Raw genomic sequence first — 26757 nt, forward strand, 5'->3', positions numbered from 1 at the left:
GTAATAAATATAACCTTAGTTCCATACCATTAACTAATCACCCATCAGCAGGTTGTCATCAAGAAGTAACAGGATTAAGGTGTGAATGTGTATATTGGATAATGAATAGTCAACACCCAACATTTTCACAAGATGTGACTTCAAGGAGGTTTTGATAGATGCAATAACCCCAATGGTCAATAATGGAGAATGAAAATAACCCCAAGGCATGGCAACTATTTTGAAACCATAAAGGATGTGAAGAAGCACATTCTAAATGCTCGTGTTGAGATAACCATGAACCTTTCACATATAAGCATTACTATTTCATAAAAAAACAAGCACACAAATCTGCAAAATAATTCGAATGAAGTTGGTTTGTCATTCAAGTTTCAGATGAAAATGGTTTTACCATATGTGCTGCTGATAGGGGTAAATGATGATGAATGAAAAAGTTCCAGAATTTTTTTATTGGAAACAGTAGCTCCAAAAATTATTTAGTTATCCAACTACCAGTTCCAAAATTGTGCCTAAAGGTTTCATCATACATCAATGCATATGAATTACGGACACTAATATACAAATTCCATAAAATGCAAGAAATAAAAGGATCATGTCACAATGACAGGGTACAAAAAATTTATTCAAGAGCGCAAATGTAAAGCCTGATTATTGTGTGAGATTAGAGAAATTCTGATCATACATATCAGATCAACCACTCTGATGTAGCCTACAATAATTGTCAAAATGCCGAGCTATCAATAATTTATTGGATCCCTTGTAACCAGGCCATCCACAGGTCGGTCCCTTCTTCATGAGCAGAAGTATCAATATACGCGAGCTTTGGGAGGGAATGACTCAACCTCATCATCTAATGTATTCATATGGACTGGTCTGTAATCTAGCCGGACCTTCTCATTCTCCCAGTATCTGCACATCATAGTAGACATAAGTTTCCATTGACAAAAGTAAACGTATGGTAGAAGTAAGGAGCATACATACTTGAAACCAACACTTCATTATAAGGAACATCCAGAACCAAAACCAACCAGTTAAGTAGGTTATCTTTTACCAGTAACCATAAAGCAGTTAAGTAGAAGCAGTAGTCACTAAGTTCCAAAATGATTACATGAAACATGCATCTGCAACTAATAGCAACAACAACAACAATGACAATGATGATGATGATGATCCTCTAAGGTAAAAGCTAAACCAGAGCTTTCTTTGCATTTAGCAGACACTAAAAGATCCCATAAGATTGACACAGTATGTTTTCCATCCAATGCATAGTGCAGGAGAAAACAAATCAAAATTGGAGTTTTTGGATTTTTTATTATTTTTGTATTGTCAAAATATTCATGAAAAAATGGAATAAAGAAAAGAAATTTCAGAAAATAGAGGGGTTGAGCCTCTATTTTTGTCATAGGAAAGGAAGAAAAAAAAAACGAATGGATGAAAGAGGAAGGGGAAGAAGAAGATAATCAATATGTGTTGATTGGACAAATTTTCTTCCATGCTTATCAGTTCAGGTTTTCAAGCCTTCAAGGGTTCAAGACACTATACATGTTGATTGAATACTAAGAAATAAGAAAAATGATAAAAAGAAACCAGCATTTTAACTCAAAATGAATAATTTTTTGAGGAAAGGATAACTTTTATTGCAAAAAACAAGGGAAGGATGTACAAAAGCTTTATCAAAACTGTCCGCACAGTATTAAGCATGAGCAAGAGTCAAACCAAATAATTTAGTTTAATAGTGTTCGTTTTAATATTAGTCTCAAAAAGTTAAGAGTATAAAAGTATCCAAGAGTACCCTATAAAAAATATCTTAGCAATTAAGCGCGGCCACCCTCCATTAGTGCCTTATCACCTAGGCATTGCCTTGACAACTTTTCTTATCAATAACTGAAAAAAATCATTCATTAAAAATTTAAATAGTACAATGAAAAGGGAGAGATAAACTCTCTTAACTCTCCCAACCAGTTTACAAGATTACAACAAAGCCAAGAAAATTTGATTCCTTCACACCCCTTGTTTAGCTAGCGCATCTGCAAAGCCATTTGCTTCTCTTTTACCCACATCAGCTTCAATTCCATTGAAGCCAATTTATAACCAACTTTGAATCCCCTTCTATTAAAAGTTTTGAGAAATTCAAATCCTGGATTATTGAACTCTGTTGAAGTTTGGTCGGTTTTTTGTGATTATTTTAGAATAGTTGTGTTATGTTAGGAATTAGATAGGTAGTGGGGACCACAACAATTATGTGAGTCCAAATTTTATTATGATTTTGAGTCCTATTCATACTGTTTTATACAGTACCAGAATACAGCTCTCCTACTTCTCAAGATTTCTTCTTCTCTTTCTTTCTCTCTCTTCCCTCTTCAAGAAAATACCTTTTTCTTTTATATTTTTTATATTTTTTAATTCCAGCAGATTTCCACTTGGTATCTGAGCCAAGTTTTAGGGTTCTTTAATCAATCTCATGCAGACCTAAATCGGCCAACTACATGAAGTAAGAAGAGGCTGATCGATTTGCTATTGATTGCCCAGTTCTTGGATTTTTTGGTGAGGTCGAGTCATCAGGAAGGTGATCTACGTTTTGGAATCAAAATCAGTAGGGAACTGGAGTACGAAAAAGAGTCCTAGAAAAGTTGGACTCTTTGTTCTTGGTCTGATCTTGGACGCACAGGTATCGTTTGACTTCTTTTATTTTTCTGTAGAGGGCGGTTAGTTTTCTGGACCTTTCTGGGCCTTCTAGAGTGGCTGATTCTATCTTCTCTCTGTTGGGAGATACTGGGAGGAGAGAGATTTCTCACCGGTTAGGGTTTTCTTTTCTCATAAGGGTTTGTTTCTGTAAGTGTGGTTTTAAATTGTTCCTGGAAGCTCTCAACTCTCTTTTTCAGTCTATTAAACTGTTTAAAGTAATATGGAGAGTTGGAATACCGAGCTGTAATCCACTGGTACCATGGGACTGGGTGGAGGTGGCAATGATATTTTTGGATCTAGAATTATTACTACAGTAAAACTAGATGGAACAAACTAATTAGAATGGGCACAATCAGCCAAGATGGCTATTGGTGCCCATGGGAAGTTAGGGTACATCACTAGGGAGGAAAGGAAACCTGATATAGATTCCTCTTGGTGGGTACAAGAGAATTACATGGTGATGTCATGGCTATGTAATTCTATGCTACCCCACATTGGAAAAATTTTTTTGTGGGTTAATACTGCTAAGGAGATTTGGGATGGAGTGACTGAAACCTATTCTCAAAAACAAAATGTAGCTAGAGCTTATTAGCTAAGAAATCAGGTGATTAGTATAAAACAGGGAGATAAACCTCTTGCTATGTATTTCTCCATGCTAAAAACCCTTGGGCAGGAAATAGACCACTTGGAGACTGTAATGTGGGAAAGTGTTAATGATGCAACAACCTATTAGAAATGGGTAGAGAAAAATAGGGTTTTTGAGTTCTTGGCAGGGCTAAACCCTGAATTTGACATTGCTAGACAACATATCCTCTCTAGGGAGAGTGTGACACTCTCTCAAGCCTGTGCCTTTGTTTCTGGAGAGGAAAGAAGGAGGAATGTCATGTTGAGACAGCCTGGGGTTGACCACTCGACTATGGTTAGTACAGCCAAACCTAAGCCAAATGGAGATAGGGGGAGCAATGAGACTAGGAGGGAGGATAAGGACTTGGTGTGTGATTACTGTAAAAAGCCTAAGCATACTATAGATACTTGTTGGAAACTTCATCCACATCTTATGCCTGCCTAAATAAAGAACAATAAGGGAAATGCAAATGTGGCCACTACAGAAGACTCTTCGGCCCCTCTTTCCCAAGCTGATTGGGAATCGATTACAGTAGCAGTTGTGAGAACAAAATTAGAAAGATTTGGACAGCTTATGAGTAAGAAAGATACAACTAGTTCCATCTTTCAGATGGACAACAGAGTGTAGGAACCAACTACACCACCTCTTTGGCACATACAGGTAGTTCATATGCAACTGCAAACCTTGCATCCACTTCAGGTAATGAGGGACCTCCCTGGATTATAGACTTAAGAGCATTTAAGCACATTACTAATGCCCCTACCCTCCTCAGTTCTTATCAGTTATGCTCTAGTAGAGACAGAGTTTCTACAGCAGATGGTTCTCATATTCCCATTGCTGGAAAGGGAACAGTTAAGAGTGACCAATGATATTACTTTAGTTCATTGACAAAAAATCTGAATTGTTCAGTGACTTTCCTTCTTGGTAATTGTGTTTCGCAGGATCTGGAGTCAAAGAAGATGATTGGGAGTGGTCATGAGGTGAATGGAGTCTACCTTCTGGATGAGATTCCGAGATATCAAAGTCACCATGTCAACAGCAGTACTAGATCAGAGTCAGTGAGTCAGATTATGCTCTGCCATAATTGGCTAGGGCATCTTTCTTTCAGTTCTTTAAAATTTCAATTTCCAAAGTTATTTGAGTTTGTTCAATTATTTACCTTAGAGTGTGAGAGTTGTCAGTTGGGAAAACATTGCAGACATTCTTTTAAACCAAGTAATAAAAGAAGTGCTCTTGCTTTTGATATTGCTCACACTGATGTATGGGGACCATATCATATTCCTTCCATGGGTGGCTACCGTTATTTCCTCCTATTTGTGGATGATTATACACGGTATTCTTGGGTATATTTGATGAGAAACCGTGATGAGGTCCCTAATTTTTTCCAATAGTTCCATCAGATGGTTCTCACACAATTTGGAGTAAGAACTAAGGCCTTCAGATCGGATAATACCAGAGTATTTTGAGGACTTGACCACATTTTTTGGAGCATGGTGTAATTCATCAGAGCAGTTGTGCACATATACCGCAACAGAATGGAGTAGCTGAGAGGAAAAATACACATTGTGGAAGTGGCAAGAAGTCTTATGGTATGTGCTTCAATTCCTGTTCATTTCTAGGGAGATGCAGTTCTTACAACTGTGCACTTGATTAACCGTGTTCCTTCACGTATTTTGGGGTTTAAGGTGCCATTCAGCTTTCTTTTTCCAGATACAAAGATGTTTCACATACCTCTGAGGGTTTTCGGTTGTGTCCTTTGTACACATTCTTGGCCCCCATTGCAAGAAATTGGATCCTAAGGCCAAGAAATGTGTTTTCCTTGAGTATGCTCAGAACCAAAAGGTGTATTGTTGTTATGATCCTGTGACAAGGAGCATATTTGTCACGGATGCTACTTTTTTTGAATCTATCTTCTACTTCTCAAGCGGTTCTCCTCCAGGGGAGAGTTTTGGGGAGGAGAACTTACAGTCTGTTCCTCTTCCTATTTCTTTTGTGCCTCCATCAATTCCACCAGGACCTCCATTAGTTTCTCTACCTGAGCCACTACGAGCAGCCTCACAAAAGTATCAGCGCCGGCAGATGATGGTTGACTCCATACATCCACAACCCCACCACTCTCCATCAGTCTTTTTTCTTCGCAAAGGGAAGAAAAAGTGTACAGCCCATTGCATTTCACACCATCTTTCGTATAGTGCCTTTTCACCCTCCTATCGAGCTTTCCTTTCTTCCCTGAATTCTATGTCTACCCAGGAATGTTACAAAGGCCCTTTCCAAACCTGAGTGGAAAACAGCCATGCAAGAAGAAATGGAAGCCTTGATTAAGAACCAAACTTGGGAAATAGTTGATCTTCCTCCAAACAAGGAAACAGTCGGATGTAGACGAGTGTTCATTGTGAAGTATATGGCTGATGGCAGTATGTGGCATTGCAAAAAAGTGTTGTGACCATGACACCATGTAGACTAATCGAAACCAAATCACCTAGGCAAGCATTCACAAGGTGATTTGGTTTTAAATTTGATTATTAGCATATTTGTGACTTATTGGAAAGTCATAAGAAAGTGTTTTGACCACGTGAACTCATCAAAATCAATTTACCCAAGCATGCACTCACTAGATGATTTGGTTTTTCCTTTGATTGATAGCATGTTAATGTTTTATTGGAAGATTGTAAGAAAGCATTTTGAACATGTGAACATCACAACACATGTTAGGCTACCTTGGCATTTCTCAATTGCCATAGTAAGATAGTAGAACTTAGAGTAGTCTCTATTTTTTCACATGTCAGTGGATTATTTTTGTATCATTTGGGATAGGAGAAAGGCACACACTCATTGGGTGATTTGATTTTTCATTTGATTGTTAGCATGTCTATGTTTTATTGAAGGATTGCAGAAAAGTGTTGTGACCTTGTGAACTCAGAGGCCGAATCAACCAGGTATGCACTCATTCAATGATTTGGTTTTTCATTTGATACATAGCACATTTGATTTCATTGGAGGGTCGTGAAAGTGTTTTAGTGATGTGACCACATTTTTCAACATGTTAGGCTACCCTAGTATTTCTAAATTGCCATAGTACAGTAGAGACCTGATGCAGGAGCTGAAGAGTCAAATTTGGAATTTTATGATATTTTATGCATTTCCATATTTTTGGATAGTAGGGGTATTTTTGTCATTTTGCAATTTTTGTGGGGTCCAATGATGGGGTTTATTTGTCTAGTTATAGTTTGCTTATGTTTAAAATTAAGAAGTCATTACATAAGTAGGATTAGAGTTATTGAGTCTTCTTTGAATTGAAATAGGATATGACAATTGACAGCTTAGTTTGAGTCCTACTAGGATTTATCAAGTTTAACAATTTGACTCCTGGGGTTATTATGAGTTTAAAGTCTATAAATATGTATGGGCGTTTTACACAAAGGCAACGAATCATATTGAGTTTTCTTCAGCTTATGCTAGCTATGGTGAGTGATTCCCATGCCCTAGAGTGATTCCAGGTATTTTCTCTCTTCTTTCTCTCCCTATTTTCTCTCTTATACCTTTAAGAAGCCATTACAGCCATTGACAGCCAATCAGCCATAAAACTCTGACCAAGAAGACCATTCAACATTCTCTAAGAACTAGAACTGAGCTAGTCCTACATCAAGACCCTAGAGTCGATTTCTATTTTTCTCATATATTAGCAGGTTGTTAGTGTGTCATCGAGGTAGCAACAGTAGGATGCACTCACTAGATAACTTTGTTTTTTTTTACCAATAGCATGTATTCGTTTTGGTAGAGGATCACAAGCAAGTGTTGTGACCATGTGAACACATCCAAACCAAATTACCCATGCAAGAACTCACTGGGTCATTTGGTTTTTCATTGATTGGGAGAGCATGTGGTGTTTTATTAGAGGGTCAGTAGTGAAGGATATAGCACTGAACAGAGTGGAATTGTGGAACAGGATTAGTTTAGCCAACCACATATAATCAGAACAAGGCTTGGTTGAGTTGGGTTGAACTATGTACATGGTCCAGCAGCAACATATTTTTCTTGCAATGGTGAACTGGTGGTTAGCATAAACTAATCAACTCTACTATGAACACAATTAAGAATCCTCTTAGTATCCAACTTGCATATTGAAATTCATAGAATTTGCTTTTGGAATTTAAAAATCCTTTGAGGAAAATTTTCGGAGTGGAAACCTCTAGTGGGATTCCATGAACTGTCGATGTTAACGCTTTTTGAGTGGTGTCATGCGGATGTGTTGGGCTTCATCTCCTCCCCCTACAGATCATGGAAGGAACCTCTCGTGGGAGGTATGAGCGGAAGAGGGGAGGTGGCCAAACGAAGGGACAGTTCACAAGGCTTGTCGCCCAGAACGGCTCCTCTTACATTGAGGCAACTCGAAAGAACTCTTGGACGAATGAGGGAGTAGCTCCTATCAAGGCTGGACCAAGTTGATTTTGCATTGCATTGACTTAGTTAATGCCAAACTACCTCAAAGGTTTTCCAGTTGGCTTAGTTAACGCCAAAAACCTCTTGGTGATGATATTCAATGTTGGGCAGTGAGAAGGTGGAATGTCCCTTTCGGGGTGCGTGTGAGGCAGATTTCCTCTAACAAATTCCTATTTATTCTCCCCTTTAAATCAAAGGCCTTACAAATATGGAAAACTAGAGCTAGGTATCTGTTTGGTGAACTCCACCTTTAGCCATGCAAGCCCAAGCTTGTTAGCTGGCAATTTGGGAGAGAAGAACCTTGATATTACTAGGTTTAGGTTGTTGATCTTCCGCTTCATCTCTGGTGGGAGAGTTTGGTTAAGAAGATAGGGACCTATGCGGTGGTTATGTGGAGATGGATAACTCGGAAGAAGTAGCTAAAAACACAGTGGAGTGGATGCCGCCTATTCAGCAGAGCTAATAGATGTTGATCGTGAGTGTGGGTTTGATGATGCTAAAAGGTCAAGATATTGGAGATTTGGTTGCTTCAGCACTCAAAAAGAAAGTGATTGAGGAAGGTAAGCAGTCGATCAAAGACGATGACCCTCCCATTAGTTCACCGAAGAGGAAGGTTACGAAGAAGGCATTTTTGGATGGAGAAGAGGGAGACCCTCCTACCCCCCCAAGGTGATAGACGTGTTAGAAGGTGATGGTTGTGTTAAAGAACAACCTAACTTGGGTTATTCGATCTTTGAGTTGTGCTAGGAAGCCCTGACAATGGATAAGACCGGGGACCTCAAGTTTCAAATTTCAAATGTAAAACTCTTCTAAATTCGAAGATTGAAAAACAAGTGGCCATTCAATTGGACAAGTGGCAGAAGAATCTTTCTAGGCCCACCTGTAATTACAAGTGGCACCTCACGCATAGGGACATTCAACGAGCTCAATCCAAGGGCAGTGGCACTCTAGGACTTGTAGAGCAACTGACTCCCTCTCTTCCCACTAACCCAGGGACCTCCCCTCAACCCAGTGGTCCTTGCCCCTCAAACCGGCCATGTCGAACCTTTTAACCATTCTCCCCCATCTTTTCATGAGAAAAGGACTCCTAACTATCCCTCAAGGATGGAGACTTGCTCAGATTTTTCTTGTAGTGAGCAGGAAGTCCAACCAGCAGCACAACCTTTCCCTCCTCTGGTTCCTCAGGCCTCGAATTCCCCCTCTTCTGCTGATTTGGTGATAGCTAGGCTTTGTCCTAAAGCCCCTAGAGAAGAAGACTTGCCTAACATCTCCTAGTTAGCAGTAGTGAGACCAAACTGTGACCTGGAGGTAAGAGACCCAGTCCCTAATGGTGCTTCAAACCCTTTGGATGAAGACCTATCTCCATGGGCGTTGTCAAAGTTCTTATCTTTTGGGGAGTTCCTTGGTGCCTCCTTTAAGGGTATGGAAAGGAAGATGGTTGATCTTCTGATGGAAATAGAAAAGAGATTCATTAAGGAGAAAGGTAGGAGGGGAAGAAGAACTAACCGAGAGCTTTTTTGGCTTGATTGGGCTCTATGATAGGGTAGGTGTTTCCAATAACAAGGCTATAGGGAGCAAGAGGCAGAAATAATTGACTTTCATGTCTTCCTTAAAGATTATTTCCTAGAATGCTAGGGGCCTAAACTCGGGGAGGACGCTTATTTGTTCTTTTTTGAATAAATGGCAGTTGGATATGTTGTGCTTGCAAGAATCAAAGCTTCAGCAGGTGGATGCTTCTATCATTTGAAGAATTTGGACCAGAGGAAGTATGACTAGGCTTTCTTCCAACTGTCGGCACAACAGGTGGAATTTTGGTAATTTGGGATTGTGACACCATTATTGAGGTTTTTAATAGTTGGATCAAGAAACTTTCGGTTTCTCTAAAATTTAAGGTGGTAAATGGGGGCTTCACAAGTTTGTTGACTACAGTCTATGCTCTGTGGGCCAACTGAGGCTGGTGATAAACCAAGATGGAATCAGGGAGAAGACACATCCACCCATTGATGAATTAGTGGGGATTTTAATACTATTAGGTTTCCTTCAGAGAAAATTGGATTGGTAAAGGGGACCGCGGTATGAGAGGGTTTGCAAATTTTGTGCAGCGGAAGGGCCAGGCGGACTTGCCTCTTGCTGGTGCTAACTTCACCTGGACAAACAACCAGGCTACCCCTACCTTGGTCAAATTGGATCTTTTTCTTATCTCTCTAGACTGGGAGGACAATTTCCCCAATTTATTCCAGTCTGCTCTCCCCAAACCCCTCTTAGACCATATGCCCCTTCTCTTAGATAGTGGAGAGGTGCCTTGTGCCCATGGGCCTTTTAGGTTTAAACACATGTGGCTGAATGGGTCCAGCATTAGATTCTAGGAGGATGACTGGTCTGGTTTAGGGAGGCTCTATGAAATCTGTCCAAGGTTGTACAGTTTGGGTCGGAAGGGTGTACCTATTTCAGATTGTTACGAAGTCTCAAATGGTTTTGTGGTTTGGACTCCAAACTTCAGAAGACCTTTACTCGACTGGGAGTTGGAGGAATGTGTCGAGCTACTGCCCAAATTGCAGCCGGTGGAGATCAATCCGTCAGTTGATGATACCAGGTGGTGGAAGGATTGCAAGGATGGGAAATTTACAGTCAAGTCAATGTACTCAATTTTGATCAGAAACATGGTGGAAATTGATCCAGTTCAGGGAGTTTGGGGGAAACCTGTGCCGCCAAGAGTGGAAGCCTTTGCTTGGCTACTAGCCAAGGGGTGTATTCTGACTCAGGATAACATTAAGAACCAAGGTTTTCAATTCCCAAGCAGATGTGTCCTTTGTTGATCTGGAGAAGAAAACATATTGCATTTGTTCGGTGCAGCTTCATTTCCTCAATATGGTCCTATTTTTTCTAGCTGTTTAAGATGGACCGGTGGTCAATTTCAGATCAGGCTGAAATCTTTGGATGCTGGCCAAGAGTTCGGAGTGGTTCTAAGGTTAAGATTCTGTGGAGCTGTATTCCTTTCGCCATGTGCTGGGAAGTTTGGAAGGAAAGAAATAAAAGACTCTTCGAGAACAAGGAAAAAAGTTGGGAAGAGGTGGTGGCTCGAATCAGTTCTTCAGTCATAGGTTAGGTGTTAATCCTACCAGTTTCAAGGACTAAAGAAAGAAGATTTTGGAGCAGACTTTTGGAGTTCTTTGAATGCTTAATTTCTGGTTTTTCTGATGTATTTTGTTTATAAGTTTGTTTTGTTTTTTCTGACTGTTTCTTGGGGGTGACCTCGTCACCTATGAGCCGTAAACTCTTTTTAGTAATAAATTTTTTTTCTTTATTTATCTTCAAAAAAAAATGAGGAGGGCTTCCTTGAGCAGTTGCAACGTTGGTGGGAAAGCATGAGCTTCACAGGTTTAGCAAGTCACATCTTCCACTTGAAATTGAAGGAGTTGAAACATAAAATTGGAGTCTAAAACAAAGAAGTTTTCCAGGGAGTAGAAGCTAAAAAGGCAGACTACTTTTAGCAAATTGTTGATCTTGATTTGGAGGGAAGAGAGGGGTCCTTTGAATGAGGACAACAGGAAAAGGACTTCAGGCCAAGATGAACTATGACAAAACTACTTTTCAAGAAGAGGTAAAAATGGAGGCAAAGATCTCGGAGCTTATGGGTAAAATGTGATAACACTGTTTTTTTTCACAAGATGGCCAATGCTAGATGGCATATTAATAGCACCAAGGCTTTAAAAGCTGATGGGTAGATGCTGGCCGATAAAAGCCATATTAAAAATGCCATTGTTGACTTCTACTCTTTATCTTCACAAAGAAAGCTGGAGTAGAAGGTCAAAGCTTTAATGGGTTGGACTTTAATAGAATTTCTAATGAGGATGTTTTCGACCTGGAGAAGACATTCTCTGAGGATGAAATCAGGGAGGCTATTTTTCATTTGGAAGGGGACAAGGTTCCAGGCCCTGATGGTTTCACAGTGAAGTTCTATAAGATGAGCTGGTCTTTTATCAAACAAGACCTCTTGAAGGTTTTTGAGGAATCCCACTCAACGATTGCTCTAGAAAGATGTTTGAACTTCATCACATTGATTCCCAAGAAGGAAGGGGCTTGAAGGACTTCAAACCTATCAGTCTCCTGGGAAGTGTCTATAATAAACATCCTTGCGAAAGTCTTAGCTTCAAGACTGAAAAGGGTGATGGGTCAGATTATCTCCCCCTCCCAAGGAGCTTTTGTTGAAGGGAGACAAATTCTTGATGGTGTTCTCATTGCCAATGAATTGATTGACTCAGGGAAGAGAGAAGGTAGAGATAGCTGATCCAAAAAAAAAAAAAAACGAGGGAAGGTAGAGATAGGCTAATCCTCACGGTGGATTTAGAAAAAGTTTTTGATCATGTCAGCTGGAATTTCTTAGATTATATGCTGAAGAGAATGAACTTTATCTCAAAATGGAGGAGCTGGACCAAGGTATGTGTCACTACTCCCACCTTTTCCATCCTTTTTAATGGTGTCCATTGTGGAAAGTTCAAAAGCTCAAGAAGTCTAATGCAAGGGGATCCTCTGTCCCCTTCCCTCTTCAATATAATTATGGAAGCTCTAAAGTAAGCTCACTTGTCGGGCAGCAGCTGGCAGCATTATTCAAGGGTTTAAAGCTGGGGTGGGAAGAGATCAGATCCCCTTGCTCCAGTTTGCTAATGATACCATCTTTTTTTGTGATTCTTCAGCTGATCAGTTGATTTCTCTAGGCTTTGTTCTAAGATGGTTTGAAGCTGTCTCAGGCCTCAAGATCAACCTCTCCAAGAGTGAGCTAATGAAGACTGAAGAAGGATCTCTTGATCCCATTTTGGTTAACATTCTGCACTGCAAGTTAGGGAAGCTACCCTCCACTTATCTTGACCTACCCCCTAGGTGCTAGGTGCAGAGTTCTAAGAGGATCTGGGATACTTTTATTGAAAGATTTGACAAGAAATTGTCCATATGGAAATCTAAATACCTGTCAAAAGGAGGTAAGCTCACCTTGATCCAGAGTATCTTGTCCTCACTCCCAATTTATTAGCTGTAATTATTCCAAATTCCTACAAGTTGGGGTGGCAACGAGTCGAGCTCTTCACGAGCTACTCAAGCTCGGCTCGGTTTCAACCGAGCGCTGTAATTATTCCAAATTCCTACAAGTAGGGGTGGCAACGAGTCGAGCTCTTCACGAGCTACTCAAGCTCGGCTCGGTTTCAACCGAGCTCGAGCCCAATTTACATGCTCGATTAATAAACGAGCCGAGCTCGTGAATATATATATATATAATTATAGAAAATAATATATATAATAAAAATATTATAATTCTTAATTTTTTAAATATCAAATAAAAATATTTTTATATATAATTTTTTATTTTTATAAAATATTTTTCCTCAAATCAAGCTCGAGCCAAGCCGAACCGAGCTCGAGCTTATGAGTTTTTGACTCGAGCCAAGCTTGAGCTCAATGTTCTAGCTCGAGCCTTATACAACCTTGGCGAGCCGAGCTCGAGCCTCGTACTATTCGGCTCGGCTCGGCTCGGCTCGAATCCACCCCTACCTACAAGTGTTGCAAGGATCTTAGAGAAGAAAATGAGGGCCTTTCTATGGGTTGGGTGGAGGAACAGTTTTAAATTTAATCTAATGAACTAGAAACCTGTGTGCCAGACTAGAAAATCTAGTTGCCTTGGCATTAGAAATATTAAAATGGTTAACAAGGCTCTTATGGGTAAATGGTGTTAGAGATTCAACAAAGAGAAAGACAGTCTATGGAGAAGGATTATTGAAGATAAATACGGGCTCACAAACCTTGGTTGGGATTCAGGCCCTGGTCTATCCCCAAAGGGGTGTGCTCTATGGAGCAATATATTTCTTGAAGGCCATCACGTCCAAGGTTGGTAAAGGTAATTACCTCAAATTCTGGCATGATCAATGGTGTGAGAACAGGATATGTCCCCTCTCTTTTTGAAATTGCACTTGATAAGGATGTTGTAGTTGAAGGCTGCTTTGACTCTGAATGGGGAGGTTGTTTGGGGTCCCACTTTTAGAAGAAATCTAAATAATTGGGAAATTGGCCCATTGACTAAGTTGTTAAGCCTTGTTCAAAGCATCTTGCCTAATCCTCAGACTAATGATGAAAGAATCTTGTCTTGGAGTTCTTCAAGCAAGTTTTCTTCTCAGTCCTACAACAATTTGACATCTTGTGAGGACATTGATTTCCCTTGGGCTTTGATCTGGAATTCCCATGCCCCGTCCAAGGTTGTCTTCATGGTTTGGACTGCAGTGCTTGGTAAATGTCTTACCACTAATCGGCTACTCAAAAGGGGGATGCTTCTTTCTAATATCCTGTGCCCCTTATGCAATGAGACTTTTCAATCCTCCAATCACCTTTTTATCCATTGCAGTTTTTCTTCCCAACTGTGGGAAATGGCTTGGACCGCTTGGTCATGTTTTGGTGTTCAATCCTGTTTACCTGAACTAGTCCTTCAACTTCTACAAGGGTGGTTCCTCAAGGGTTTGAATGCTAGGGGCAAACTGCTTTGGAGGATTTTTCCATCTGCCTCCTATGGGCTCTCTAGAAGGAAAGAAACATTCGGATCTTTGATAACAATTATTCTGATGTAGCTTCAGTTAGAAATAAGGTTGTAAGCTTTTTGTGTTCCTAGTTAAGTGTACAAAGCATGGTTTTCAAAACCAGACCGGACCAGACGGTCGGACCGGAAAAACCGGTAATTGTTCAGCCCCCAGGTCCAGTTATACTATAAACCATTATTTAGTAAATAACCGTTGGAAAAGTCAAAAACCGCTGACCCGAGCAGTCGAACCGCTAAACCGTTCGACCCGGGCAGTGGTTCGTGGGTAGCGAAATTCATTTTTGTTCGATTTAAAAAAAAAAAACAAAAAAGAACTCATTCATGTCCCCCGATTCCCCTTACGAGTTAGGGTTAGAACGGAAGTTCATTTTCGTTCTAACCCTTCCAAGTTCCAGCCTTCCTTCTCATACTCCAACAGCGCGACCGACAACCTGCGGCAACCACGACCGACGGGGAATCACGACGACTGGCGATTGTCGTCCAAATTTCCTTCCTCAAAAGGGTTTCATCTACGGCGGTCGGCGATTTTGTAATGGTAGATTTCCTTACTCTTGTAATCAACAGCAACAAGGAGAAATAAGGAGCGGCAGCAGCCGGCGATTTTACATAAGTTAAGATAACTTCTTCTCTCAAAAAATCTATTGCTTTTGTTTTCGAAGGAGCACATCTACTCTGCTTCGCGAGCAGCGAGAACAGTGTCGCTGCTCCTCCCCTTCTGATCTCTCCATTTGTTTTACCTAATTCTTGTTCTCATTCTCATTCTTCCTCATCCTCTTGCTTTTATTTTATCGTTTTTTTAACTTTCTCCATCCTTGTTACAAAGAACAAAGACTGTCGGCTCCATTGTTTATCGCAGTGAAGAAGAAGAAGGGAGAACAAAAGAGGATCATTGTTAGGCTGTTATAGAGGACTCCTTTTTTTTTGTATTTTCTATTTGTTATGTATTTTGTAATTTTTGTATTTAGATAGTTTTATTTTTCTGTATTTTTTGAATTTTTTTGTGTTTTTTCTGTATTTGTTAGAATTTTTCTGTATTTTATTTTATATTTTCCATGTGTTTTGTATTGTATTATTTTTGTATTTAGATAGTTATATTTTCTGTATTTTTCTGTTTTTTATTTAATTTTATTCTATTTTTTATTATTTATAAATATATTTTTATTTTTAATTTATTTATGATGTCACGGGTCGAACTGTTCGACCCGGACAGTTGAATCGCTTAACCAGAAACCAGTCCCCTGACCGGTTCTGTTTCTGGTTCGTTTTTAAAAGCCTTGGTACAAAGGGCATTCAAGAGTGTCCAGCTTTTCTCTTTTTTTGCGAGCTGGACCCTTCTTTCGTTGAATCTTTTTGTATATTCCCAATGTACAGGCTCTCATTGTACATGGACTGATGTTATTTGACTCTCATATTTTAAAACAAGACAATACTACCTGTTTCAAAAAATATATTAGACCTTCCTTCAGCTATACTGTTGCTAGGAACCATATGTCATTTCACATGAGTTTGCAAAGACCCAATATCCTAATTGAATCCAACGCACAGAAAACAGTAACCTTTATTTTTTTAGATCAAAAAAAGATCGCTTATGAGCTCATCAAACACTGCAGGAACGATTTGGACTTCTGAGCAAGAAAACAAGAAAACAAGCATGATTTGTTAACCATAGGAATTCTCAAATCTCGACCTCACAGGCCAAGGCTCATATGGGATCCCTTGCAATGACTACTACAATTATAAGCCTGCAGTGCCAAATAAGGGAAGAAAAGAGAACATTTACCCCAGTGTATGTTTCAGCCAGTTCTCATCATCCCTTTTCTGCAGAACCAAAACCGGATTAGTATATAGAGTTCACGGTAGCCAAAGCAAAGCAACTAAATTTTCAGAAGAACTGAACTGACCGTAAAATCTTCACGGGCATGTGCTCCTCTACTCTCCTTCCTGGCCTCAGCAGAATGCATGGTTATACATGCATTTATCAATAAGTTTTCCAATTCTATAGTTTCTATCAAGTCTGAGTTCCTGCAAAAGGTGTAAAAATGTCAGGTCCATGCTAGGAGGGGAGGCTTTAGGTTAATGCCATCATCAACAAAACGCGTAGGCTATATACCATATCAGGCTCCGATCCTTCAACTTAACATCATGAAAGCTTTCCCATGCTTTGTCAATCAACTGACAACCTAAGGAGACCATTAAAGCAAGGTGGAAATGATCAGAATGCATTAATTGTTTGTTCATTTTAGACAGCAAAATTTAAGGTCATAAATAAGTTAATAAAACGAAAGTAAAGACTTTAATGGAATACCTTCTTCTAATGTTTCCTGAGTACGGAAAACAGCAGCATTGTTTTGCATTATCCGTTGCATATTCAAACGGATTTTTGAAGTTGGCAATGAACCATTTGAGTTTCTTAGTTTATCCAGCCATGCAATGGTTTTTTCTCCAGCATCACTTTCCAATGGCTTTTGTTTCTCCCCTGTGAAGTTTTCAAGTAGATGACATGAATTTAGGATATAAGTCACAGGAAGAAAACTGTGTAGATGATGAAAGCTAACCTGGTTTATGGAGCTCTGCTACCCTATTTGCACAAGCTCGGCCAAAAACAACAATATCAAGTAGTGAATTTGCACCAAGCCGATTGGCACCATGAACTGATGCACATGCTGCTTCTCCAGCAGCCATTAATCCGGGAACTACTGCATCTTGGTCATTACCTTTAATGCGAACTACCTGAGAAAAAGAATATATATATATATAATGTTATTAAAAATGGAAATGTAGCCCAAAAATAGAAAATAAAATCAAGCACTGGTATCACCATGCTTGTCATAAATATAGCCTGAAATTAAAATAAATAATCAAACCACAGTATCTGCAAATATCATGCTCATACATACCTCTCCATGGTGGTTTGTAGGGATTCCACCCATATTATAGTGAACAGTAGGTAAAACTGGGATGGGCTCCTTTGTAACATCAACCCCAGAAAAAATGGCAGCAGTCTCAGAGATTCCAGGAAGCCTCTCCTTGAGAACTTCTGGAGGTAAGTGATTCAAGTGGAGATAGATGTGATCCTTCAATGGTCCTGTGGAACAGTGGAAGGTTAATGCCAAAGTGGCTAGGAAGATGAAATAGATGTAGCAAGCAAATGCTGCAATAGCTAGATCCCCCATCAATCAGGAAAAAAAACTAAAAAATAAAATACTCTCACCAGAGAGAGACTTAAAATTTAAGACACACACACACATATACATGTATGTGTGTATACAGTATATATGCTGTTTTAAATTATGATGCTGGGGAAAAACCCCAAGTCATGAATTGATACCAGTTCAAAGACCCAGCACAACTGAAAGCAGCAGATATTTCGATTTCTGGGAAGCAGAAGACGCTAAGACTACTAGGGTTGACACAAGCCAGCTAGTTCCACCATATATTTCATGCAAGTTCATACCACAAACCTACCGCCTACCAACTAGAGAGATCACCCAGCCTGTTATGTATAACATGTTCTATTTAACATAAATCAAAACAAGCGGATAGCATGATAATGTTTATCACAGCATTTGGAATATCTGACTCTGTTGACAGGGACATACCTACGCCACGACCTTCTCGTATTTCCATTGTCATAGATCTTGAGACAACATCCCTTGATGCAAGATCCTTGGCAGTAGGGGCATACCGTTCCATAAACCGCTCACCTTCACTGTTCCTAAGAATACCACCTTCACCACGAGATCCTACAAGATGCATATAGAAACCAAAAAAAAATTGTTCTTGAATAAATTGAAAGCCAAAAAGGGAAGCCATAGACAAATTCCATTTTTCTCTGAAGTTAAAAAAATCCAGAAGTACTTTTAACAGCAAATAAACAATACCAACCTTCAGTAATTAGGCATCCAGCACCATATATACCCGTTGGGTGAAACTGCACAAACTCAAGATCCTACAGGAAAGAATATGCAAGTACTTATGGTATGGTAGCAAGTCAAAAAAAGCAAATTGATACAAAAGCTATTCCAGAACTCTAAAAACAAGAAAGAAACCTGAAGAGGTAACCCAGCACGTGCAACCATGGCATTTCCATCGCCTGTACATGTATGAGCTGAGGTTGCAGAAAAATAAGTTCTACCATAGCCCTGATAGAAGCATGAAGTAAAAAAGGGAGAAAATATAAATCAATATTTCAGATAATATAAGAACACAGAGTTTCAAAAGGGATAGTGGATACCCCTGTTGCCAAAATTGTTGAAGCAGCATGGAACCGATGTAGTGTCCCATCCTCCATATTTAGTGCAATTACTCCTTGGCAGGTACCTAAAAAACAAGAAAATAAGCAATTAATTTCCATTACACATGCATACAAAAGAGTAGCATGTTATTTAATTTCACCAGAACCCAATGGTGGCAAATAATAGGACCAAAGACATATCAACAAGGTCATTTTAAATTGCTCATTGGGTTGGATATGCTGACTTCAACCCCTGTGCTACATAGAAGTTGATGATTAGATGAACTCTCATCATGATAACCCCTTGCATTTATGGCTCACTGGCTTGGATGTTCATACTAGAATATAATTAGAAAGGACAACTTTAAAATTTCAAGCCAATGATAATACACAAGGGCCAGCCATGGTAGTGTCACAATCTAGTATGATCATCACGTACAAGAAAAAGGATGTAATAGCCAGGTTACTTAATGAACTTGTGGAATGTTCAGGTGGGTGGCCTTGCCAATCAAGAAAAAGTTGCAACTGTTACCAAAATTCAATGAAATTTCACATAATCAAAAAAAATGATTGAAGTGAACAAAATTGAAATCACCAAATTTCAGTCTAAAAATTTGAGCCAGAATTCCAAATTTTAGCTGAAATTTCTCTGTTTTAGGAAAATCAGAAAAAAAAATCTGGAGAAATGGAAAAACATGATTATTTTCCTTAAAACATCTTGAAAAGAGTTTTAGGATGATGCACTTGAATCTTCTACCCACAAGAACGCTACCCACACCTACCCACAAGACACTACAACCACAAATCGGAAACATCTTACTCACACAGTTACACACTTGTATGTTCTCATTTATGGGGAGATGTTCCTAATGTGTGGCTGTAATGTTCTTTGACTAGGTGTGGGTAGCATTATCGTAGGTGGCAGATCTGGATGCTTTTAGGATAAAAATGTAGACTTAATTCACATACTAAAATTTATTGTCTGAAGTGAATATCAAAGTTTAGAAGCAAATAACATCTAAAAGAAACTAGCCAGGGACAAAAATGAGTTCAACAAATTCTTTTTAGGTATTCTGGGAAAAGGAATTTTCTAAAGTACAACTGTTATGTTTGTAGTAAGTGTAAAACTCTATAATGGAATAGATATTTCAACAGTTATTCTTTGTCTGTGTGGTGCATCTGAACTTTGAGGTCACATCTCATAGTCCTTAAATAATGGAAAAACAATGTCATAAAAATAAAAACCATTCTTAAGGAACTTTCTTATTAATCAAAGAAATAGCACTTATAAAAAGCTAGAAACCAAATTGCAATGATCAAATTGAAACCAGAAGAAATTGAGACATTTATCGGTGGGGAAGAGTTTACACATCTGTAGTAACTTACCATTACTGTCCATTAGAAGATCCAATGCAAAATATTCCACAAAGAACTGTGTATTATGTTTCATTGCCTGACCATATAATGTGTGCAGCAAAGCATGGCCAGTTCGATCAGCAGCACATGCACAACGGTAGGCCTGTCCACCTATAATAGCAACGTAAAATAAGCAACTTTCCAGATAATTCATGTAATTGAAAATTTTGTACTGAATTTGCATTTTGATACCTTTTCCAAAGTCCAGGCTTTGACCACCAAATGCACGCTGATATATTTTCCCATCTTCAGTTCGAGAGAATGGTAATCCATAATTTTCAAGCTCTATGACTGCTTTTGGTGCCTCCCTGCACATGTACTGAATAGAATCCTGATCACCTATACAAACCCAATACACTTGTGTAGTAAGTATTAACACTTGGAAAAAGAAAAGAAACAAAAAGGCCTCAAGAGAAATTCTTAATCAATCAAAATAACTCTTGATGGGATTTGCATCAGCACAAGAGGAAAAAATTTAACCACTAGCTTCCATTAATATGGCATACATTAAATGTTGGATCTTCCCAGTAGGTATACACCTAAAGGACAGTTGGGAAATGCAGGAAAGAATGTTGAAAAAATATATATAATATGTGTACCACATGACACTTAAGTGAATTTCTCCTGGTCAAGGCTGGAAAGAAGCTCATATAATATAAGAAGCATAAGGTTTTCGCTCAAAATAATTCATACAAGAAAGACCAAGTCTTAGTTATCAAGTGAAGGGAACACCAATATTTTGGAAGAAAACAACTTCTAGTTGAAACAGGTACTGCACCTAACCAATCACTTCCTTTGACTGTGTCATACATATGCCACCTCCAATCATCTTCGCTCATATTTCCTAATGCAGCATTTATCCCACCCTGCATTAAGTTCATTAACATAAAATTAGTAACACATCCATGTGATAATTGTTGACAGAAGTCTACAGAATAAACCTAAAAACCAATATTTGTACCTGTCAGACATACATACATGCATACATATGTAATGGTCAAGAATTGATTTTATACTATTTCTAGGTATACTTACAGGAAATTTTTTTACATGGCAGTACTTCTAGAGAAATCCTGAAGATCATAGATATAGAACATAAATAGCCTGACCAAAAAGAGAACACGATAACCATGTTTCTAAGTTTCCACCACTATGCTTCCATTAATGAGGCAATCAAAAATGTTTTAAAATGCAGAGGCGTGAGGCGAGGCATTCCACTACCTAGAGGCGTGAGGCATAGTTCAGAATGCAAGAGGCGTAAGCCTCCCAAACACAAGGAGGTGTAAGCCTCCTTAAGAGGAGGGGGGGTTAGGCATTTTTTCTTTATTTTTAATAAAAATCTTTTATACTAAGAAGAATAAATATGCATAACATTTGTTGAAAGGGGGGGGGGGGGGTCTTGTCAATGGATAGATATTTGGCTTTCCACCCATCCAGCCTTCTATTTATTCTCTCCAAAAGTGGTTTCCACAGATTCACTGATTTCATTGCACCCCCAACCGGCAATCCCAAATAAGGGAAAGGGAGTTCTCCAGTCCTGCATTCCAAGACATCAGCAGATTCCCTCAGCAAATCCCTCCCCACTTCTCCAACTGCAATTATTGAGCTCTTAGAAAGATTGATTTTTGTCATATAATTGAGAACGTTCTAATGATATTGCCCCTAATGCCAAGGGGTAGCAATGCCAACTAGGAGAACATTTTACATATCTTGAGAAAAAGAGTGACATCTTCCCCAAAAAAAGAAAACAGTGCACTTGAAATGGGAAAATAAACGATGTTCCATTCCATGTTTTCCTAAACATAGGATGCAAGTGCAAGGAGAAATATACCAAGTGCTTCATTTCTTGTGATCAGCTTCTCAATAAAAAGCTCTGATATTAGGAGAGATGAGAAGATTTTACACAATATTATAAGGGAACAAAGGAAGTGCATTATAACCACTGTGGCAATGGAGGACACCTTTTAGTTCAGGGTTCCAAATCCTGTGAACTACACCACCAGGACAAATCATGGTTATCAAGACACCTAGCCAACAAGAGGGCATTATAACCACTGTGGCAATGAAGGACTCCTTTTAGTTCAGGGTTCCAAATCCTGTGAACTACACAACCAAGATAAATCATGGTTATCAAGACACCTAGTAAACATATTTATGAAAAAAAACACCTAGCCAACAAGGCATTTTCGCCACAGGGGAGGGGTGCTTTATTATGCCACATGATATGCATACACATTAGGCACCCTCTTAGGCAACAAAAAATGCAAAGTCAAGTGAGCACCTTATCAAATTTTATATGCTACACTATACTATATGATTCATTTGTGTATGTTTTACATTGCCTACTTGCTTAGTTTATTGCTTCAATGCTTCCTAGCTTAGAATTCAATGGTCCGTTACTTTACTTATTTGTTAGCATTCTTGTCAAATAGAAATTCATGATATTAAATTTCTTTCCACTTAGCTGAATACAATTGATTATATTGAGTATGGAATATTGAATTTTATGATTGAAAGGGATATTTTTATTGGTTTTCTTATTGGTGATTTAACCAGTCCCATATATTTGGGACTAGGCTTAGTCGGGTTGAATTGAGCTTTTTTATTGGTAATTGAAAGTAATGCTGTCTTATGAAATGAATGGTGCAATGTTCAAATTTCAGGCTATCCCTAAACTGGTGCATCTTTGAAAGTAATTATGAGACTTCTTATCATTTACTAATATCATGTCCTTTTGTTGCTTGTGTTTGGGAAAAGTTTTTCTCTCTTTGGTTGTAGGTAGACAGAGCCCTCAAGTTTGGCAAGACTGTTTTGTGCAAAGACCTTTGATTGGCCAACAAAAAAGAGGAAGGGTTTTATGAAGGTGTACAAGGGCTGCAACTGTATGGACGATATGGGAGGAAAGAAAAGCAAGAATTTTTAATGAGAGAAGTTAGGAAGCAATCTTTGAATGCATAATGGCTAAGGTGGTGCACTGGGTTAAGTCCACAGAGCTATTCTCACCATTTACACATGGTGACTTGTGGAGAAAGTAGGGAGAGGTGGCAGTATCCGTATCAAAGAAATCAAAAATCCATACTAATGGACACCACCTAAGGAGGCCTTCATCAAGTTAAACTTCGACAGGAACAACGTTGGAAATCCGGCTCCATCAGGTGTGGGATGTGTATTTAGAAATGCTCAAGGACATATCACTGCTATGTTCTCAGGACCAATTAGCCACAGGGCTCCACAAGGGCTGAGCTTCATGCAGTGCTTCATGGATTACAGTGGGTGAAAGAATTGAACATCACAAATGTAGTCATTGAAGGTGATTCTAAAGTTGTAACTGGATGGCTAAAAAATAGTGAGAAAGCAGTGTGGGGCTATAAGAATGAACTCAAACAGATTGAATGGTTGACAGGGAGCACAATTATAAAGACACAATGGGTGCAGAGATCTACAAATGGGTTAGCTGATGGTTTAGCTAAGCAAGGGGTTAACAGGAATCAATTGTATTGGACTTGCTTGTAACAGTAATAATGATATTGAGGTAAGGTAGCAATTGCTACCCTACCTAAGGGTTGTATGTACTTTTCCACATTTCTGAAATGTTTCAGTTATTGATCAAAAAGACAATAGAAATGTTATTTTGTTCATCCATTGTGGGTAATTTAAAGCATCCCACTTTGTCATTGTATTTGATTGTATAGTCTGTTGAGTAAAGTAAGCACCAATAGAGTCATCTTTTTGCCATTTATGGACTAGCACAAATCTGTTCCTTATTCTTCTTTTAATAGGGATAACAGTATCACTACAATAAAAGAGCAACCCATACACACAACATCAGAAGGAACTTAACCACAGTATGAAAATCTATATTCGATATCAAAGCGCATTAGAAAAATGTAATTTCCCATTTACTGCGAAATATACAAAATGTAGTTCAACAAATTCAAGCCTTGAGCCCACCCAAAAACTTGGTGCTTCATCCTACCAATAACTTGGGCCTCTTACCGCTCTTATTTTAGAAACCCCATTTGATTAGATTGATTCCAAATACACCCAACAAACTACTGAAGCTACGAAGTACTACAACAATTCTTCCCCATTAAAACATCCCTTAGCCAGCCATCCCCATGATAAGTGCAAAACATTCCAAGCAACCCCAATTTTCCCATGGGTAAAATGGTGACATACACACGAGTTCGTTTCCATTTCTCTTGTCTATTCTGACTTCTTTTATCGATTCCAATATTGAGTTTCCAACTTGTACATGGCTCTATTGTGGGGGGGTGAATTCCTACATATGGAAATGAAAAATCAATTCCCCCTGAAATTGTGTAGTTTAAATTTGAAGTAATGTTATCATAATAGGATGGACAAAAAAAACAGAATGCTCATTGGATCACAGTTTTACCAATTAACTCGTCATTTAGCTTGTTCTGACCATGAAACCCATTAATTAACCAGGACCTCAAAAGGTCACCAAGTCACTGGGCCACTGGTTCAACCATCCAGTCCAGTTCAAGTCTAACAACACTGATTTTAATAACGCTTTGGAATATGGGAGCAAACCAATCTTACCTTGTCAAACATAGGATTTTACATTAGACTTTGAATATAATAATTCATAACAGAGCATTCTGTTCTAATAACAGGTTCTGAAAAGCATGGGATTAAATAAATAGCCACTGATCACAATGTGGCTTAGTGCCACATGGCACTTATTGCACTAAAAAGTTGCACGAATTTGCCACTAGTTGGTGACTAATGCCCCAAAACAAGTGTGGTTGATGCTTTGATGGTTCCTGGCTATAGAATATGATCGTTGTTACATGAACCAGGAGATATGCTTTCTCTGCATGGCTACTAATCAAAAAGGATTAATATGTCTATGGGCTCCATAACTGACTTATACTGTTTGGATTACTGGTCAATAATTATTGTGATCCATACTCTGACCAATACAGATTATTAGCTCTGTAAGGAGTTAGAAATACATTTTATTTACTTAATAAAAGGTAAAGTGCTGCACTTTTTGCTGACTCTTCTTTCAATAATTTGCCAATCATCAAAAATAGATAGAACGAGTTCAACACACTAAAGATGATCTTAAAATACGGTCAATGACCTTCACTTTGGACCACCGAGGATGGCATACACTTCAGGGATTAATCAATTAAAGGGATGGACTAGCACTCTGGACATTAACCGCATGAACAGCTCCACATCACCAATATGGCTCTACTTCGGTCTTAATATCAAAAACAAAGGTTCTTCATTGAATATCAAAACCCGAAGTAATGGGTCAACCAATATTTGGATGGTCCAGAGCAATGAAAAAAACTAAATATCATGCATGGGAAAGGACTAACTTAAAACAGGCCTCCAAAACCCTTAAAGTGTTCGTACCTGTGCTGCGACAGTATGTGAACGAGTTGGGAAAAGTTTGGTAATACAAGCTGTATTGAACCCATGCTCAGAGAGTCCAATGGCCGCTCTAAGCCCAGCGCCACCAGCTCCAACAACAACAGCATCGTATGTGTGATCAACAATGGTGTAAGATAATCGAGGCTGCCACAATAAGGACACGAAAACGATCACGAAAAAACGAATACCAATAAAAATTACTTTTTAGATTCTACTGTAACATCTATACAAGAAGCACAAACCGGAACAAAATATCTATAAGAGAAAGACAAAATGCAAAACCAAATCAACCAAAAAAAAAGACAGCCAGACACTGAAACTATGCAAGGAAAAAAAGGTAAAATGTCACCCGATCATCAAGTTAAAAAACTAAAAAAAAAAAAATGAGAATAAAAGGAAACAAAATGGGAAACAGATTAGAGAAAAACAAGTGTCCAGCACGAATTTAAAGTTGGGGTATTATCTCTAATTGAGTTCCAACTTCCAACTAGGTGAGAAACTTTGCTGAATAGGAATAAAAATAAAAGGACGTACTGATTGAGTGGAGAAGAATCTTGAGATGAGGGGTTTAAGAGGTTCGCTGGAGATCGATCTCTTCGATGAAGCAGATGAAGAAAGGCGAAAGCCACGAGAAACGCAGCGCCACATCTTTCCTTGTTCCTGCGTCTGCCTCTGCTTACTCCTCTGTACCTCTCTTTGGGTTGTTTCGGGAGATCGCAAGATTGCGGAGGAAGAAGACCTGGCCACCGGAAGATGGGAGCTAGCCGAGGAATATGATGCTAAGAAAGTTTGCAAAATGCAAATGCCACATATTCTTTAGAAGAATTACTAATACACCACTGAGGAATTAGTAAATCAAAATTAGTGGAATTATCAAATTTTGCCCTTGTAGTTTAATAATTTCCTGTTTGGTAATTTGTGCTTGACAAACATGTTTTTCTTTGGTAAGTGAACCAAGTTATTGACCAAACATCAAAATCATAGCCATTCAATCGGAATCTGTGTATTTTTACTTTTTTTTCTTCCACGGCGTGGCAATCAAGAGGCATGCCTTAGGCGTCGGATCTGCTATCAACAAATCCATACTTACCCACATCACTACAGCCGAATATCAGGAACATCTCGCCATGTGATGGTCTGATGGATAGTATTAATATTCGTAGAAAATATTGTCGATGTTAGATAAATGTTCGACTATGATATGGAAAAAGATATGATATTCGAAAAATAATTGGCCAATAAATTGGAATCATAAATATAGTAACAAATCAGGTATTGTTTATCAAAATTCATGGATGGATTTTGATTGATCAAAACTCCTTTTATATCATATTTTTCCCTTATCATAGATTTTCCTTAGATGAATAAGCT

The 26757-nt window shown here is 38.7% G+C and overlaps 2 protein-coding genes across 2 annotated transcripts in view; one reads left to right on the forward strand and one right to left on the reverse strand.

Annotated features, from left to right (window-relative positions):
- LOC104595704 (uncharacterized) overlaps positions 1-22962 on the forward strand; it is a 28618-nt gene extending 5656 nt beyond the window's left edge. The window contains exon 5 of the mRNA XM_088888115.1: positions 22732-22962. Coding sequence (XP_088744241.1) covers positions 22732-22835 — 104 coding nt within the window. The 3' untranslated portion in view covers positions 22836-22962. The remainder of the gene's footprint in view (positions 1-22731) is intronic.
- Positions 423-26051, reverse strand: LOC104595705 (succinate dehydrogenase [ubiquinone] flavoprotein subunit, mitochondrial-like). The gene is made up of 16 exons (XM_010256564.3): positions 25921-26051; positions 25369-25530; positions 20753-20840; positions 20167-20313; positions 19945-20085; positions 18559-18644; positions 18374-18466; positions 18210-18273; positions 17924-18067; positions 17222-17409; positions 16880-17054; positions 16630-16800; positions 16435-16504; positions 16226-16346; positions 16105-16142; positions 423-909 (listed from the first exon to the last, which is right to left on the reverse strand). Exons 1-16 carry the CDS (start codon positions 26032-26034, stop codon positions 807-809), a joined length of 1905 nt encoding a protein of 634 aa, XP_010254866.1. The 5' UTR covers positions 26035-26051; the 3' UTR covers positions 423-806.
- Positions 26052-26757: the final 706 nt, after the last annotated feature.

Source organism: Nelumbo nucifera, chromosome 5 (assembly GCF_055504915.1).
Source record: "Nelumbo nucifera cultivar China Antique chromosome 5, China Antique-T2T, whole genome shotgun sequence".
In the NCBI taxonomy this organism is placed as follows: domain Eukaryota; kingdom Viridiplantae; phylum Streptophyta; class Magnoliopsida; order Proteales; family Nelumbonaceae; genus Nelumbo; species Nelumbo nucifera.